This window comes from Natator depressus, chromosome 7 (genome assembly GCF_965152275.1).
Source record: "Natator depressus isolate rNatDep1 chromosome 7, rNatDep2.hap1, whole genome shotgun sequence".
In the NCBI taxonomy this organism is placed as follows: domain Eukaryota; kingdom Metazoa; phylum Chordata; order Testudines; family Cheloniidae; genus Natator; species Natator depressus.
This window is the reverse complement of record NC_134240.1, coordinates 76,753,649-76,771,803: the sequence shown is the minus strand read 5'-3', so window position 1 is coordinate 76,771,803 and position 18,155 is coordinate 76,753,649. Positions and strand designations below refer to the sequence as shown.

The following is an 18,155-nucleotide window of genomic DNA, read 5'->3' as shown; positions in this document are numbered from 1 at the left end:
AACGGATGCAGTTAAGGATGTCTCATTTTCTAAACATTTTATAGATGGGTGAGGAAGAGAAATAGATCAAAATGCAACTAAGTACACTGGGTGGAATTTTCAAAAGTACCTAAGTGACTTAGGAACAAAAATATCTTTGAAAATCAGTGGGACTTGTGCTCCTAAATCATTTAGCTTCTTTTGCCTATAAAATAATTGTTTGCATCATTACCTATAAAGAAATTATTTAGTGTGAGATTTTCAAAAATGTTCTATGTTGGCCTAACTCTGCTCCCACCAAAGTCAATAGTAAACTGATTATTGTGGGAGCAGATTTAGGCCAATGATGAATGCTTTTGGCATGAATTCAGGAAAGTACCTATATGCACATGTAATTTTAAACACTTAGGATGGGATTTTCAAAAATACCGAAGGGAGAAAGACACAAAAGTCCCACTGAAGTGCCTAAGTGAAGACAGGAATCTCCCTTAGATTTTTGAGAATCTCACCCATAAGCAACCCCATTAACCTCCATGAAACTACCCACATACTTAAAGTTAAGCATGTACATAAGTATCTTCTTGAATCAGGACCTACACTGTGAATGTCATAGGCCAATAGCCAAGGCCATATCGTCCCACAGTAGAATCAGTAGAAAGGGGACAAAGGGATTCGGAAAGTCCTCCGGGTTCACCTTGCTGAGTTTCCTCCTAATGCTTCCTTAGGGGAGTCGTATCAAAGGGATTGCATCACGCTCCTGAGTTTGTTGTGAACAAGATGAAAATGATTCAGAATTGCAGCCAATTGTATCTCAAGGCCCTGATTCTACAGTCTCTATGAAGCAGAAACTCCCATTGCCTTCAAAAGCTCCTCTGACTTCAATAGGAGTTATGTCTCAGGTTAAGGATACTGGAGTCAGAATTTGCTGGGGGCCTAGAGGAAAGCATGGCAGAGGTAGGCAGAATGGATAGAATGTTTCTGGTGCCCAGAGGAGTCAGAACACTAGCAGCCATTGGTAACCCCGTCTAACAGATGTGATGTGATTACTCCAGGAAAGGTCTCCTGCCACTTGCCATTGTGCATAGGGTGCTGGCCTTGCCATGACCCCAGCCTGCCCAAACACACCTCCTCTGACAATGCTAATGACCTCACAACTACACTTGGGGACGTATGGATATAGCATTCTGAGTACCTCTGGTGAAGGAGGGGCTACCCAGTGCTTAGGCACTGGAGCCGCTATAATCTGTTCCGTTGTGTTATTAATATATAAACACTATAACCTAAATTCTGCAGTCTTTACTCATGCAACAGTCTCACTGAACTCATCTGGGAGTTTTGAACTATTCTCGGGGGCAGAATTTGTCCCTGCACTGATCCAAACCAATGCAGATCTCCATGTTGCTACATTATCCAACATCACATTAAACTGGAACACAACCCTTCAAGTGGGCTCATGAACCAACCATTTATGTTCAGGCACTCCCTGTCTCAGTGCATTCTTATTTGCCAGGCAGTTAATCTTAAAGTAAACCAGGGGAAACAATATTTATATTGGTTCCTACAGCATTTCACTGACTTTATTGCAAATATTTTTATATAGAAAAGGACAGTTTGTGGACCAATAATTATTTTGTTCAATGTCCTGTTAGAATAAAGATATCCTGACGAGTTTTTAGCAGGGGAAATCCAGATCCGTGTATGGAAAATTTGGGCTTCTGATACTCTCGGTGTTTTAAGCCCTTTTCTGTTTGTCAAGAAACAAACAAGCAAAGAAGATATGTAATTCTCTAATGGGGCAGCAATGGGGTTACGAAGCACGGTGGTTAAAAACAGCTAAGCCTTGTCTACACTACAGCTATTCCCAATTCAACTGGAAGAGCTGTGCTGGCAGTGAGTTACAGGTCTGACTTTTACCACTGTAGAGAAATCCTGTTTTGTGATGGCGTCCTTCATGAGCATTGCAGGGTTTTCGAGTCTGCGGCCCTAAAATGTTGACTCAACAGCACCACCAGAGGTGTGAACTTTCCACATTTATCTTACTGGGGGTATTAACTTCAAAGCCTACTTGTGGCCATTAAGTAAAACACAAACACCCATCTTGACCATTAAAATATAAGGATAAGGAGACAGCTGGGTCCAGCTTTGGTTTTGAATCCAATACTCTTGCAAGTTAAAAACAAGATTCCTGGATTTTTTTTTCTAAGTATTTAAAATAGCTTCTAAGGTTCTGTTGTGAATTTAACCAACAATTTGCCTTCTCTTGATGTATCATTTGCCGGGCCACCTTAGACAAATGATGCCCTGGGCAAACTTGTATTTTAGCACCCCTGGCCCCCGCTTCCTCCCTGGGCTCCCTCCCCCATCATCTCCAGGCCCCACTGCCTCCCCCGACTCCACCCAGTGCCCCTGGCCCCTGCTGCCTCCCCAGCCATCTCCCCATCACCCCTGGGCACCCTCATTGCTCCAAATTCCATTCTGCGGCCTTGCACCTGAAGCCCACCCTGCTCCTTGCCTCTTGACCATGGTGCCCTCTGAACCACAGTGTCTTGGGCAGTTGCCCACATCACCCACCCATAAAGCCAGCCCATACCATTTGTCATGAGTACATTCTACGACGCAAATAAATTTGAATTAATTTTAAACTGAAAAATACAACCCCCCCCTGTCTGTATATATCAATGATTCCTTCCCAGTTTGGGATAATCTGACAAGCCACAAAGTGGGTGTTTAGTGAGCAACACAGTAATATTTGCACAGCTAATTAATGGCAAAAGATACCAGGCTATTTCATGCTTTAAAGCACAAACCAAGTACATCTTTCTGTTTTGTGTAACCTCCTCTTAAATAAAAACATCATTTAAACATGCTACCTCTTGCTGTACTTTTTTTTTTTTCCCCCCATTCTGTTCACTGTGATTCAAAGCCATTGAAAGTCACGGGAGTCTTTTTCATCAAGTTCAGTAGGCTCTGGATTAGTCCCTTTGCAGACCCATGCGGTTAGCCCTGACATGTGCAATGCCAGCTACGGGCCAGACTTTGTAACTCTTACTCATGATGGTGAGCACTTACTCACTCCTACAAGTAGCCTCACTGACTTCAATCAAATGAATAAGTGCACACCAGGGTGAGTAAGAGCTACGCAATTGAATGATTGGAACCACAGCTTCAGTTAGAGTGCTTAGAAATATTTATCCTGGATGAGATGGTTGAAAAAGTGCTTAAGTCTGAGTTTCTCCACAGTGGTGTTATCAATATGTTCCACTGTGGTAAATAATTCAGGTTACAGTCTGATATAAAAAGAACAGGAGGACTTGTGGCACCTTAGAGACGAACAAATTTATTTGAGCATAAGCTTTCGTGAGCTACAGCTCACTTCATCGGATGCATGCAGTAGCTCACGAAAGCTTATGCTCAAATAAATTTGTTAGTCTCTAAGGTGCCACAAGTACTCCTGTTCTTTTTGCGAATACAGACTAACACGGCTGCTACTCTGAAACCAGTCTGATATAACTAACTGCAGAAACTTAAGTCCTGATTCCTGCAGTTGACTCCATGAATAGATAGATTCCTTTACCCATGCGGAGTGACTTCAATGGGAACCAACCATACAGAGTCAATTAGTTTGAAAAATATTCAGTCTCTCTCTCCCCTCAGGCAGATTAAACTAATATTAAGGGAAAAGCAAATTTACAACCCAGATTGATGACTTGGGTATGCATATGTTTTAAAGTTTCCAAAAAGCACATTTGGTTCAAAAGTCAGCTTGTGTGTTTGTCCCGTCAACATTTTTAAAGCTAAACCTTGTGTTTTGTATCCATTACCAATGCGGAATTTCTCCCCGAAAAGGCAGTTTGGGCCACTGGATAGGATACTAGAGTAGCAGACATGGGTTCTAGTCCCAGCTCTCTCCTTGACAGTGCAATTGCCCAAGTTCACACTATCTCAGTCTCTTTCATCTATTACATGGAGATACTAATTATGCTTATCCATCTTTGTAAAGCACTTTGAGTTTTATGAATGAAAAGCCATATTGGTGAGAAGGGCCAGTGCTTATGCTGTGCCCTGGGTGTGCCCAGTGCTGCGTGGGCCAAAGCTTCACTGTATCTAACACCCAAACTCTTTAGGGGGATTTCAAATTGCAAAAAACAGATAATCAGTGTAACAAGTTCTAAATACTAAAGAATCAACATTTATCCTTAAAAACAAAATAGATTTTGATTAACATTTCCAAGAATTGACTTGTGATTTTGGAGCCTCACCTGTTCGGTGCTCACTGTGAGACAGCTTAAAGGGGTCTGATTCTCAAAGGATAAGTGCTCATTACTTTCTTAAAACAAGAAAACCAAACCAACCAACCAAACAAAAACCAGGCTGCTTTAAAGTTTTCCAAATTGGGCATCTAAAAATGGAGGCTCCCCTAATCACTAGTCACTTTTTAAAATCTTGGCCTTTGGTTTTACATGGCATCTTTCAACATTTCAGTACCCAAACCAACTACCCATATTTCTGTTCTCTGGTGTTACGTTAAAATCCAAACTAGAAGGAACATCTTTTGTGCAAGAAAATGAAAATAAACAGGACTATTTCTTCAAAAGGAGTTGATTTCTCCATGATGCAAGTAATGATAGTAGAGTGCCCCTCGAGCACCTCCATGGCTTTTCAAGGTACCAGGCACAACCAAATTATTAATCTCCTGAGGGCATGGATTCCCTCAGAAAACCAACAAATCCTGGAATCACTAACACAGCGAAGCCTTCTTAAGTATTTGACATACATTGTTGTATATCTCTTTCTAGACTCCCTGGTTATGAAGAAACCCTTGAAACAAGATGACAAATGAATAGAGATGTTAAATAAATAAAAACCAGCTATGCAGTGACTTACGACTACCAAACCTTTAGAAGATTAAAGAAATCTGCTGTATACCATTTATGTCATCCATAATTATATCTCCATAGAAACATGAAAAACCACCCAAGTTGATTACAGCATAAAAATATTCAACTCATATGAGATTAACTATGCTCTGAAGAGATATATTTATGAGATCCCCATTGCATGGTAAGACTTTAATGAAGGCAACATTTACAAATTTTTCCTGCAACAATGAAATTAGGTTTGTGATAGAAAGAGGTGAATTTCAACTCTGCTTGGGAATTAGATTTATCTCTGCTGCCCCCTTAAGAATATTGACCAGCCAATGGGAATGTTTCCCCTGTCCATGCAGTTATCTAAATCTTGAAATAACTGCCTATAAAAGGAGCCACTTTTTTCTTCTATTCCAATAAAACGTGGCATCTAGTCAGCTTATAATTGCAATACATCTTACAAGACTCCAGAGTGAAGTAAAATATTTGCCACTATCAAGCCGAGGTGTGGGGAGAGGGCTAGAAAAGACACTATTACAAATTATCCTTCTTACATTCTCTTTTTAACCCAACTGAAGGTGTCCGATTATTATTTTCAGAGGAGAAGTTCAGTAAAAAGGGATGGTACCTCTTTGAGAGCCATTATGCTAAAATATGTCATTGTTGTCTAAGCAACCGTCAGAGCCTCCTGAAAGCACAAAACCCTATATTGCCCGACTCAGCAGATGGTTGGAATGCTTACATCGAAGGAAAGAGAGCAGGTAGTTAGAACAGTTTAAAGCAGATTATTATTATTATTTTTTAAAGAAAAATTAACTCTTGGAAGGCAGATCACCACAGGGAGGCTTGGTGTGACTGTACAACTTTATTCTAAGCGGGCACACAGTGCATCACAACTTCTCACTCGCTGCCCATAAGTAGGAGTTGGGTTTTTTTAAAGAAACGAAGGCAGTTTTTAAATAATTATGGCAACTAAGATATCTCAAAACTTTGACACGCTGAGAATGTTTTCACTCCAGTGCTTCCAGGGGTCATTTAAAGAATTCTGGAGGTCAGGAGTGATTTGAACACCTGCTCGGCTGTCTACTGAATTACTGATCTTGTAACATCAAATATATGGCCTAGGGAAACAGGAGACATACTGTAAAAACTGTTGTTGATAATTATAGGAGACACTGTGTGCCATTTATCTGATCAGTATAATTTGCATGAGAAAAACATCTTCAGCCTTTTTACTGAAACCTTTACCACAGTAGATAGCTGGGGATGCATATTTTACAACCCAGTGCATTGTTGCTGAAAACACATTCACCCACAGGAGCACAAAACACAATTAGACTATTATGGACTACATTCGCTAAGGATAATAGAACTGTATGTTTCATTTTGATATAAAGGGCTCTATTATCCTCTTTATTTACACCTCATGTAGTTTTGATTTTTCTGTAATTTAGATGGAAATTGATACTGCACGACCCTCATGTAAATTATACAAAATTGTTGTTCTTGCCTCTGGAATTAGGTGCACATCTTAGATCGCTTGGTAGATGTTAGGACCGCAGTGCATGTCCAAAGGGGGGGAGGGGAAGAAAGGGGAGAAATTATCTTAAATGATCGAGTTAATTTATAAACAAATGGAAATCTCGAAGAAATTCGTGCATGCAGCTTTAACGTCAGCTACCAATGCTCTGCAGATTACTATAGATCCCTGCACACTTACTTACGTGGGCCCAATAACCATAGTGTCTGAGCACCTCACATATATTAATCATGAACTTATCCTTGCAACATCCCTGTGAGCTAGGGAAGTATCATCCCCATTTTACAGAGAGGGAACTGAGGCACGGAGAAATTAAATGATTTACCTAAGGTCACACCTGAAGTCTGTGACAGAGCTGAACCCAGGTCTTCTAACTTCCAGCCAATAGCTTTACCCACAAAACCATCCTTCCTCCAGTGACCTCACGAGTATTAAAGGGGCAAGGAACATTTTTATAGGAGAAAATCATTCTTAAACAACCTCTCCAATGTAGGAAGCACCTATCTTTTTCCCCCTTCAAGCTTATTTACTGTGGCCATTGTAGGCAAATACTATTTAAGACAATAAGGCGATAAATCAGCTAGTGGAGTTTATGGCTCTATTCCTGAAGGGTTTTGCTTTTTGGAGGGACCAAAATTAACAATCCTCATCTCAGAAGCTGAAGCTCCAAAGTGTGTCCTCATCCCATCTACCATTAATGTGCAGGGTCAACAGCAGCAGAGAGCACTGGGCGTTAGGAAGGTCACAGAAGAGGTAGCAACATACAGTTTACTTTAATGTAGCAGGGCAAAGCTGCCTTACAGTGGCAAAATAGATACTACATTACATCTCTAGAGCACATAAAGGCTTGGGCTGTCATTTAATCAGTAAAATACTTTGCATTTCCACAGCATCAAGCCACAAATTAAGCCTGACAGCAACTAAATGAGGTAGTTACCATTCCTCCCATTTTGTAGATGTGTTTAGTGAGGCACAGAGAAGTTATGTGATTTGCCCAAGGTCACGTGGTAAGTCAGTGGCAGAGCCAGAGGTGAACTGACTGACCAGTAGTGTGCTTTAACAAGAAGATAATGCTTTCACTTTCACTTTCCACTTAAATTCCTCATTCAGCACATCATACCCAAACAACCTTCCCACTGCCTCTGGCACACAGTGATTCCAGCACATACTCATGCATTTTGAAGGGCATCTGGGCAAACTGCTTTCTTGACTAAGCAACTAACTTGTTAGTCACCCAGAAGAGGCAAGTGTGCTGGGAGTGAAGCATATGCACCTCAAAATTACATTTATATGGCCACCATTTTTCATTCAAGCACTTGAGGGCACTGTATAAAGTCTAACTGTAAATACATATTGCACAGAAAATTAAGTGACACAGGAGAATTTTAAAAAGCTAGGCTAAAACCTTTGATCTGTAATCCTTAGCCAATTTTAAAGGGCAACAAAGATCTTATTTAATACAGGTGACTGGTGTTGCTCCCATTTCTCTGATCTGCCTACTGGCATGTGTTTAGTTTACATATTTGTTTGCAACTTAATTATATTCAAAAATGCAAAACCTGGGAGCATTAGGACCTATAATATAGCTCTAAGCCTACTGGGGTCCATAAACAAGGCAAAGACACAACATGAGGGATCTGCGTAGAGTAACATAATTAAAACGATGTGGGATTCTATTCCCTTGGCATTAATACATCTTTTGTGCAAACTCCTCTTCATGATTCAGCATTTGCAAAAGGAATCACATAAAATGATAAGGAATGGAGCGTTACCGGCTCTTTGTGGGATACGAGTAAAGCTGGTCTGTGAAGGGAGGGGGGGCTTTTAGAGGGATGAGTGCAAACACTTAGATTTCTGATTTCTATAGCAACTCCTGGGGGGGGGTTTCTGAACAGAAGTTCAAATTGAATTTATATCTGCCAGTGCAGATAGAAGTTATGACCAAGGAGAAAATAGGTTTCACTCAAAATATTTTCTCATCAGATGGCCTACAGATCTCAGGTAGTTGTTTTGGTTTAGGCAAGTTGACAAGCATTTCATTGCTAATTTTGCCTAGTACTGTTACAGTTTGAAAAGCTTTCCTTGTGGATTACATAATTATATTTTTCTAAACAAAGAGTACATTGCATTAGCAGATTTAAATTATGCAAGCCTATTCTTTTGTCTTTTGTTGTATTGTATTCTATTGTGCTGGTAAAACAATACATGCTTTAATTAGCAAATATCTGTAAATAATTTACTTGCTTTTCATACAACGGAACAATGGAGCCAATTTTCACATACATCTACTGAGCATTTACAGTGGGTTTCTTGCCAGAATCTTCCATTGTTCAATATCTGTATCAATTTGCCCATCATTCAGAACCAACACTGTGCAGTGCAGAAAGAAACGAAAGTTCTTAGCTCGCCAGTGACAGCTCCATCACAATATGCCCTAAAAGAGGCTAGTTTGTTCAGACAGGATAAAATACCTTGAAAATGAAAGCAAACTCTATTATGTATAACCCTGGCACCTTCACATAGAAACATGGATGGCTGCCAAATATTAATGTCACTGGATAAATGCCATAAAATGCCAATGTCCTTCTGACTACATTTTAGCTACAAAATAAAAAGCTCAACTTGATATGACACTATCAATCATACCTTCGTCTAGTCTCTACAGGGTTAAAACAGGGTGTGAACCCACACACATAAACACAAAGAAAAATCTCTTAAATCAAATACGTATGATTGTTTTAAGATGTGAGGCATTGTTATTTTGAATATGAATGAAAGGGCCAGAATAGGCATTTCAAGAATATTTCAGTTATGCATTTCCCAGAACTATATCTCTGGGCAACTAATGCAAATACTGCTCCCATCATAGTAGAACTTCTTCATGAATAAAAGCACATAAGAACTTGAACCAGAACATACTCTCTATATCATATGCATATTGTTTGAATATTATTAAAAATGCAAAACCTATGTATGCTTTACTCTCCTGAGCAATACAGTAATTATGATTAAGGGACAAGCAGCACAAAAAGAGCCAATTTATCTTACTTGTGCTTAGGAATACTATTGTGTAACTAAGCAACTAAAGACAAAATATAGTCTAATTAATTCACTCCTATGCTTATTTAAAAGACACAATTAGAACATTTTTATTTTCCAGCCTGCACAGTATCTCAACATGCTTGAGGGTGTAGCATGTAAAGCCTATTATTCTCAAAAGACAAGAGTTTAATGTTTAGTGCCACTGATCAGGCTGGGAAAAGCGACTATGGAGCGCAGTGGGTGCATTTTACAGTCTGAATACACTGAGAAATGAAAGGTAAGGGGAAAAAAATCTGCTTAAGTGGCCATAGACACCAGATTGCTGGCTAATGGCTAGCAACATGTGGCTTCACTGAGTAATGTCATTTCCCTCTTCTTCCTTTGCCAATGTATGTTACTGGTAGTGAGAGAGACAAAAATATAAAGAGTGGATATGCAATTACCAAAACCATGATCTTTTATGAGGAATATCATATCTCTAACATTGCTATTACAGTGTACCTGATTTCCAATGCTGCATTAATCTGAGCAACAATACATTGGCAATTGATGCTATGAGCTTGATTTTTAAAGCACCCTTTAATAATTGTACTCTGCATATTTGTTGACTTTATTGGTGTGGATAGACCTGGTGCAAGATATCCCTTCTGAAGTCTAAGGAAGGACTCAGTTCTAATTTCAACTAAGAGAATACCAATCCTTACAGATCTTGAGAAAATCCATTCATATGCAAGCGACATAGGAGGTTTTCCAGGAAAGGTGGCAATACGTGACCATGCGTATAAGACTGCAATCAGTTGCTTAAGGCCCAGATTCTGCCACACTTACTCATCTAAGTAATCCCATTGAAATCAGGGAGACTCTTTGAGGAGCATGTTACTGCTCAGCATCTGTAAAGGTGAAAGAATCTGACCCTCAATGAAAAAATGATAAATTTAAGAATGTAAGAACATAAGAACGGCCATACTGGGTCAGACCAAAGGTCCATCTAGCCCAGTATCCTGTCTTCCAACAGTGGCCAATGCCAAGTCCCCCAGAGGGAATGAACAGAACAGGTAATCATCAAGTGAGCCATCCCCTGTCACCCATTCCCACCTTCTGGCAAACAGAGGCTAGGGACACCATCTCTGCCCATCCTGGCTAATAGCCATTGATGGACCTATCCTCCATGAACTTATCTGGTTCTTTTTTGAACCCTCTAATAGTCTTGGCCTCCACAACATCCTCTGGAAAGGAGTTCCACAGGTTGACTGTAAAAATTATGTGAAAAAATACTTCCTTTGTTTGTTTTAAATCTGCCGCCCATTAAGATTTGGAAACTTGTTGCTTTCCAAAACTTTCTGAAAAAAATCAGTCTTGTTATTATAAATTACACCTTTTTTAACAGAGTAAAATTTAAAAAAAATAGTCTGAAAATACAAAATACTGTCTGATGTGTAATAAAACAGGGGTGGTGGCCTTGCTCCCTTTACTCATCTGAGCAACTCTTACTCATGCAGACTACTTGTGTTAGTAAGGGTTACTTGCATGAGTAAAGGTAGAAGATCAGATCATCATTTGGTAAGAGAGACTGAGTCAATGTTTGATCTCTACTAAAACTAGATTTAGATAAAGTCACTTAAAGTAAAGTAGAAGTAAAATTAACAACAATGTATTCAAAAGAGTGACATTTCAGACTAAGAAAATTAATATTTTTAGCATGTACACTTCCTATGAAATACCATGCCTACTTTTAATGAACTCTGCTTTTCATATTTTTTAAAGAATAGGCTAATTTATGCTGACAGCTTTAAAAACATGAAAATGCAAGTTGTTAACAAGTATTCTTCTTTCGAATATCTTCTCAAAAAAGGTCAATCGTGTTATAGGGCCAAATTATCCCTGCTGCGACTTGTGTTGGAGAGGGTTAAATGAGCAGAAAATCTGCAGAAACCTTTAACTACAATTCTTTTGGGTTTGTGAGGTGTGGTTAAGCCAATGTGGCATCATCCCCAGTTTCATCTGACCCATGTGAGTGCCACCCGTTTGGAGCTACATGCTGCTGGGGTGTGTGTAGACTGAGCTTGGGAGAGCTTGAGCCAGGGCTGTAGATTTGGTGGCAGAGAAGGGTTTGGAGGGGGCAGAGTCAAGGATGCTTTCATGGCATCAGTTCCCTGCAAATCCGTTAGGAACCTTCCCTCCCCTGCCCCATGCCACATCAAATTATATTGATCCAGTCTGCCCTGTTTTATACAAACTCCCACTTGACACTTTCAGCTGTACTTGAGGCCTCAATCCAGCAAAGCACTTAAGTACATGCTGAACTATCATCACGTGATTAGTCCAACTGACTTCAAAAGGAGTAGTCCTGTGCTCAGTTAAGTACTGTATGAGCTTAAGTGCTTTGCGGGATGGGGCCTAGAGGAGTTGGCTGTGGGGCATTTCCGGAACTCCTGGCAACCTGATTCCCTATGGGGTCTCAAAGAGTAGTGTTGTGAATGCCCCAGGACCTGAAAGCTTTCCCCATGGATCTCGGGGCACCTACAGAGCTGGAGGACACCACCACTTTATACTATGCCAGAAGGCAAACCGCACCCGTCCTGCCCAGGTGATTAGAGAGAAAATAGCAGTGTGGTACTTTCACGCAATGTCAGCCATCCCACTGCTCTCACTGACATACACCAAGAGCGCACTGAGAGAACATCAGCATAAGCCTGACATACAGGGCTCTGTTCTGCTCTCATTTCCATGCCTCTAACTCGGGTTTCATGGGTGTAGCCAGAGAGGTCAATTCTGTGACATTAGTACCGACACTTTCAGCTAAGGAAGAGACTGATCCTGCATTTGTTACACATTCAAAATTCAATTTGAAGTCAGCTAAATTTTGTTTGCTTGATTGTATGATGGAGCTCTACTGCCTCATCCAGCATGCTTAACTATAAGCAGATGAGTAGTTCTATTGGCATCAAGGGAACTGCAAACATGCTTAAAATAGAGCCTGTGTATTAGCAAAATCCAGTTTTACCAGTACAGATGGTTAAATATAGATATGGCTGATGGATAAACGGGCCTTTTGTAAAAAGCCTTTTGTATACACCCATCTCTGATTAGCTCAAACATTTGGCAATCAGATAAAATATGCCATCAGTAATTTCTGAGTAACAGAACCATTACACACACACTTCGCTATTTCCTCTATGAGTAGCCACTGACTGAATATTACAACGGTAAGAAATTGGGGGAGGGATAGCTCAGTTGGGAGGAGGGAGAGCTCAGTGGTTTGAGCATTGGACTGCTAAACCCAGGGTTGTGAGTTCAATCCTTGAGGGGGCCATTTAGGGATCTGGGGCAAAAATTGGGGATTGGTCCTGCTTCACGCAGGGGGTTGGACTAGATGACCTCCTGAGGTCCCTTCCAACCCAAACCTTCTATGATTCTATGTTCATTAGTACTGCAGACACCACATTTAGAAAAGGCTGGCACTCCTAATCCTCAAACTAGTGAGGATGTCTGCTCCTGACAATAATTATACCTCTGACTGGCTTGATCAACAGTTTACGATCAAACCAGTTGCTCTGCTAATCAACAATTTTACTCACAGCAAGTGCCTCTCTTGACCTCTGACATCACAGAAAACCTTTGATACAGCAGATTTACAATACACATAAAAGTGCAACCTCACTTTATACCAGTTTTCTGAATGCAAGATAGGGAGTTTAAATCCATATATTTTCTTAAACCAAGAAGGATATCTTCTCTATTGTTATAAATTACCTGTATTTCAAGAATAGCATTTCCATACACAGAAGACATACAAAGGGTTACAAAACATCTCTATTCTAAACACAGCCCTGCCTGTGCTTTAGGACTAGATGTGGCTGTCATTTACATAAAAGAATTATTACTCTGGTTTAGTGACTTAAAATAACTGTGCTACATACTAATACAATATGTAAAATGTTTCCTTAAGTAACACATTGCCAATCAGTATGCAGCCTTTTGTCTTTTAGCTGCACATTTATGAACAGGTTTTATCATTCAAAACTATTTAAAATCAATGATAAAAAATCATGTCAATGTATATAAACAAGTTAATGGAGTAAGTGAAAACAAAGTACATTTCTTAATGGGAGTGTTATGTTGCCCTCTCTAGGCCCTGGCTCTAAATGCTAGTTTCTGTAGGCTCTCTGCCAAAGAAGTATCTCTGTGAGCTGTTGCTATTTCTTGCTGCGGCTGCTACTCTGCTAATGAATGACTAACTTAGGCCAGAGGGGAAATGACATCATTGGGGTGTAAAATAGTCCTGCATTAGGAAACTTTCTACCTGCTTTACATTTGTCATAATTATTCTATACAATTCAATAATCATTTGCATAATTCCAAGGCATGCCATTATCTCAAATGAAAATTGTTTTCATATGGTTGAATAATTCAGAATGACATCAGTTAAAGCCCTAATGAAATATACAAGTATAATCATACAGCTAATTACTATCAGTGTTTGCATTTTTAAAAAATCAAATCATGCATAATATTATGAATGTACATGCAGCTGAGAATTACTGCATAGAAGGAACATTCTTACATGTAATGGTAGGATTAATTTTCTCTGATGTTCATACCACAGTAACATGAGCTGATCATTAAAGCATATTAAAATGATTTGTGTCCCATTTCCCACCCCTCTCATCCAAAACTCTTTCATTTAAAACACTCACACACACACAGGAGTATGGCTTCTAAATATTCACCACCAGCAATTTTAGAACCTCCATCCTTCACTGTCATCTTTTTTTTATCCTTAAGAAGAGAGTCCTCAATTTAAATTGCGAACATAGAAATTAAAATAGGTAAGTGGTAAATTGAGATGAGGATTAAAAGAAATGTTTCAAGTACATTTTCAAAAGAAGTTACCACAAAATATCTAATAAAATTCAGAATGATTTCCTGTCTGGTTTAGCAGAATGTCTATTACACTTGTAGTCTTTTCTGGATATTTAATCCTCCCCTTTTCCAGATCACAGCCCATGTTGAAGTAATAAATTTGAAAAGCAAATAATAAGTAGTAGTGAGGGGGAGGGGAAGAGAGACAGCTGCACAGGAAAGTTGGACAGGGGGAGGGGACAGAGGCACTTTCAGTGGAAGAGAGGTCAACCTGTTAATGTTTTTCAATACCCTCTCCATGCTCCAAAATGTCTTAATTATTGACATCAGAAAAGATGGGCAATTTAAAAAAAAAGTAAGACAGCAGAACTACATATTTATTTCAGAAGAAGCAATTTATAAGGGAATGTTTGAAAGGTTACAGTAATTAAGTAGCATGTAATAGGAATGGGTAACTCGATACTTCGGGGCGGGGGGGAGCTTGAGAAAAACTACAATTAACTCCATCAGCCTATGGACTGTTGAAGGAATTGGCAGCTCGGATTGTATGGGGGCTTATTGCGGAGATAAGGAAGGCTTCCAGTCATTTCCCCCCATGCTTGCACTTTAGGCAGCTGAAATATTATTGCAGCCACATCTGGCTATTTCTGAGCGCTTTTGAACTGGCCATCTCTCCGCATAAACATAGCGCCGTTTGTACACCACACTGAAATAGTTCCTCAATAACAGTGCAGTCAGCTGACTAGAGTAGCCAGCAAAATTGCGGTCATACATGAAATTACAGAGCTAGAAGAATACACTGTAAATGCAATCTGGGCTCCAGACCTTAGCTTTGCAGTTATGGGGTACTTCTAATCAAACTTTCCAGGATGAAATTGACAATGGGTTCTCCCTATTAGAAGTAACTCAGGGGGACTGTAAAACGAAACAGCTTGACTTCAGCATTAGCCTTTAACTCATTCCCTTCCACCCACCCACCGGTCTTTCTGGAAAACGTCCACTTTTTTTCATAGTAATTTTAAACTAACACATCTAGTGAAATGCACCAGAAAAGAAAGATCGTTGTTAATGCTTAACGTGTTTGTGCTGGTTACATGACTGCTTTGAAATACGCCCAGGCATCTCTGCAAGTTATTTGAATGTATTATTCCAGTACCTGTCATTTATCACTTTATTCAACACGTCTTTGCCAGCTCAATAGCTTTTGATCTCACTCAGCCTCCATTTCGTAATTTCCGCCCTCTTAAACATATCAAATACTAAAAAAATGTTAACAATATCTAAATCCACCAAATCCCCCACTCCTCAACCAGACACTGAAAACGGGGGGGGGGACGGACACCAAAGCATGTGACGTTCACACAGCAGCAGCAAGAAGTGGAAAAAATCATTTAAAAAAATCCTTAAATCCCCCCTCCCCCCAAGTTATTTGATTGTGGCTTTTTAAAGAGCATCCCCCCCCCCCCCTCCCCGCCGGTAGAGCTGCCATCGAAACTCTTACAATGGCAAACAGCTCAAGCCCCTGTTTGTGGCACTACCCCTTTAAAAGAGTCTTACGTTGCCTGCAGAAGGGAACATTTCAATCCTGTCCTTTAATAAACATTACGGGGGGAGGAAAAATCCGCACAGATACACACAGACGCACACACAGAGAGAGACAGAGTGAGATATGTTTACCACCTCGCCATGGTCACTATTTCTGCCCTGGGGAGTATCTTCTGGGAGGAAATAAAGTTTGGAGCTGGATAAAAGTTGCCGGGTAGTCCTCTCTTCCCACAACAGCTGGAGCTCCGCTATGCAAATCGGATCCTCTGGCTTACATCTTACAAAGAAAAAGTCGCCAAGGGACAAAATTCTTGGTTTGCCTTCAAGGTGGAACTGAAAAGCCTTGTAGAAAATGTAAGGACCGTGCAAACCACACGGAGAGCCGACCCACTGCAGGGAATTAAAAAAAAATCAAGTCAATAAAATAAATATAATCATCATAATAAATAAGACAGGCAATCGTATATAGATCACAAACACACACAGGCTTAAGGTGGGAATATCATCATCCAAAATAAGGAGTCTGGCAGTACCCAGCAAAGAACCCCCCCCCCCCCCCCGGGAAAAATAATAATCATCACCGTGATAATAATAATCTGTGCCTATGTATGATCAGTGAAGGAATCTATAAAGGGGGGAAATGCCATTTGGGGGTGCAGAGGGGGAAAGTTTGGTGGAAAGTTTGTGGGCGGGGGCCGAAGGGTGGGGGGCTGGGGCTGGGGGGGGGGGGTTGGAGCAGAGAAGCGGAGGAGAGACGAATACCTGGACTGAGTTGGGCTCCATCTCGACGTTCTGAATTGATTGAACTCAACATTCTCTCCAAACTTGTTGGCTTGAATGGATTGCATCAGGTCCTGGCAGGGTAAAGCTCTCTCCTCCAGTAGCCAGCCCGAACCCTCAATATAAAACCTGAACCTCGCCTTCCCAGCTCACCCAAAATGACCAGAAAAGCAGCCCAATATTTCTCCTGGCCCCCAATTTCCCAGAGGTGTGGAAACGACGAGTTTTTTTCCCCAACTGCTGCCTGATCAAATTGGCAACATGGGACGGGGCTGAGTCAAAGCATAGGACAAGGGCGGATGGATCAAGGCAAAATTGAGATCTAAAACCTAAAAAAAATATTGCAAAGCTGGAGCCTGTGTGGGGACATGAGTTAATTCCTGCAAAGTCCCAATGATGATGGATAGCATCACCGTTTCATTTTTGATAGGCAGAAAAGCTGCCCTGTTCAGCTGCGGATCTGACAGGACCTGCTTGTATATGTCTAATATAAAGAACATTTCCTGCAGAGATTCTGGGGCGCAGCTCGTCTTTCTAATTCTCTTTAGCAGATTTGCCTTTATTAGACATGTAGATTTGTTTGATAGTTAAATGACGTTCCCTCACTGTCATATTTTCAAGGAACTTAATCTGTTACATTAGCTGCTTGATGCCTGTTTTCTGTGGGAAAGGAAGAAAGTGGGTTATCGATTATATAAACATATAAATATTAATGCAGTTGTTCGCTTTGGAAAAAAAGACGAGACTAATGAACACACACACACACACACACACACACAATCACTGGATTTTGCAAATAATATTGAACGGACAGCTACTGCATATAGGGAATGGAACAATAAACGATGCATGCTAAATCAATAAATGGGAGCAGTGGGTCTTCTCGGAATATGAATTCAGGCTGCTCCCAGATCTGCGTGTGCATACTTTAATTTTGATGTATATACATTAGTACGTGTTTACAATGCTGATCTCTGCCAAGGGCGATCTCAAATCATAATGTGTTTATATAACCAAGTGCTGCAGAAATACTGACTTTAACACACACACAGGAGAGAGCTAGAGCGCTACCTCAGTAATAGTTTGGAACCGGGAGGAGGGGGAGGAGAGGGAAAAAAATCCATTTGGAAACTAGTTAAATACAACTAGAAATTAAGCTGTTTAAAACCGGGGGCATGAACCGTGAGACAATAAAGGCTTTAAATGTGTATATTTATTGTCCTGGAGCCCTGAAGCATTACGAGGTTTGCATGCAGGGTTATTATGCAAACATTGAGAAACTTAAGAGCGACAGAACAAGGAAAGGGCACAGTGAGCAATGAAATCAAATGGCAAAGCCCAGCACCAATCCAGCCCCTATGTTTTCACCAGCAGTCTTTAGATGCATTTTCGCAGTGTTGATGTAAAATGGTGCACCCTCGCTTTCTCTCTTCTAATGTTATTATATTGGCACCGATCCTACCAAAGTAGGTCTGGCATGTTCAAAAGTAAACATGTAATATATGGGAAATAAGGTCTGTACAGTATGACAGTTGAAA

General features: G+C 40.4%; 1 protein-coding gene across 1 annotated transcript in view; it reads right to left on the bottom strand.

Annotated features, from left to right (window-relative positions):
• ARID5B (AT-rich interaction domain 5B) overlaps positions 1 to 16,640 on the bottom strand; it is a 147,321-nt gene extending 130,681 nt beyond the window's left edge. Inside the window, exons 1-2 of the mRNA XM_074958845.1 lie at positions 16,600 to 16,640; positions 15,973 to 16,227 (exon numbers count right to left, since the gene is read on the bottom strand). Coding sequence (XP_074814946.1) covers positions 15,973 to 16,227; positions 16,600 to 16,620 — 276 coding nt within the window. The 5' untranslated portion in view covers positions 16,621 to 16,640. The remainder of the gene's footprint in view (positions 1 to 15,972; positions 16,228 to 16,599) is intronic.
• Between the last annotated feature and the right edge of the window lie 1,515 nt (positions 16,641 to 18,155).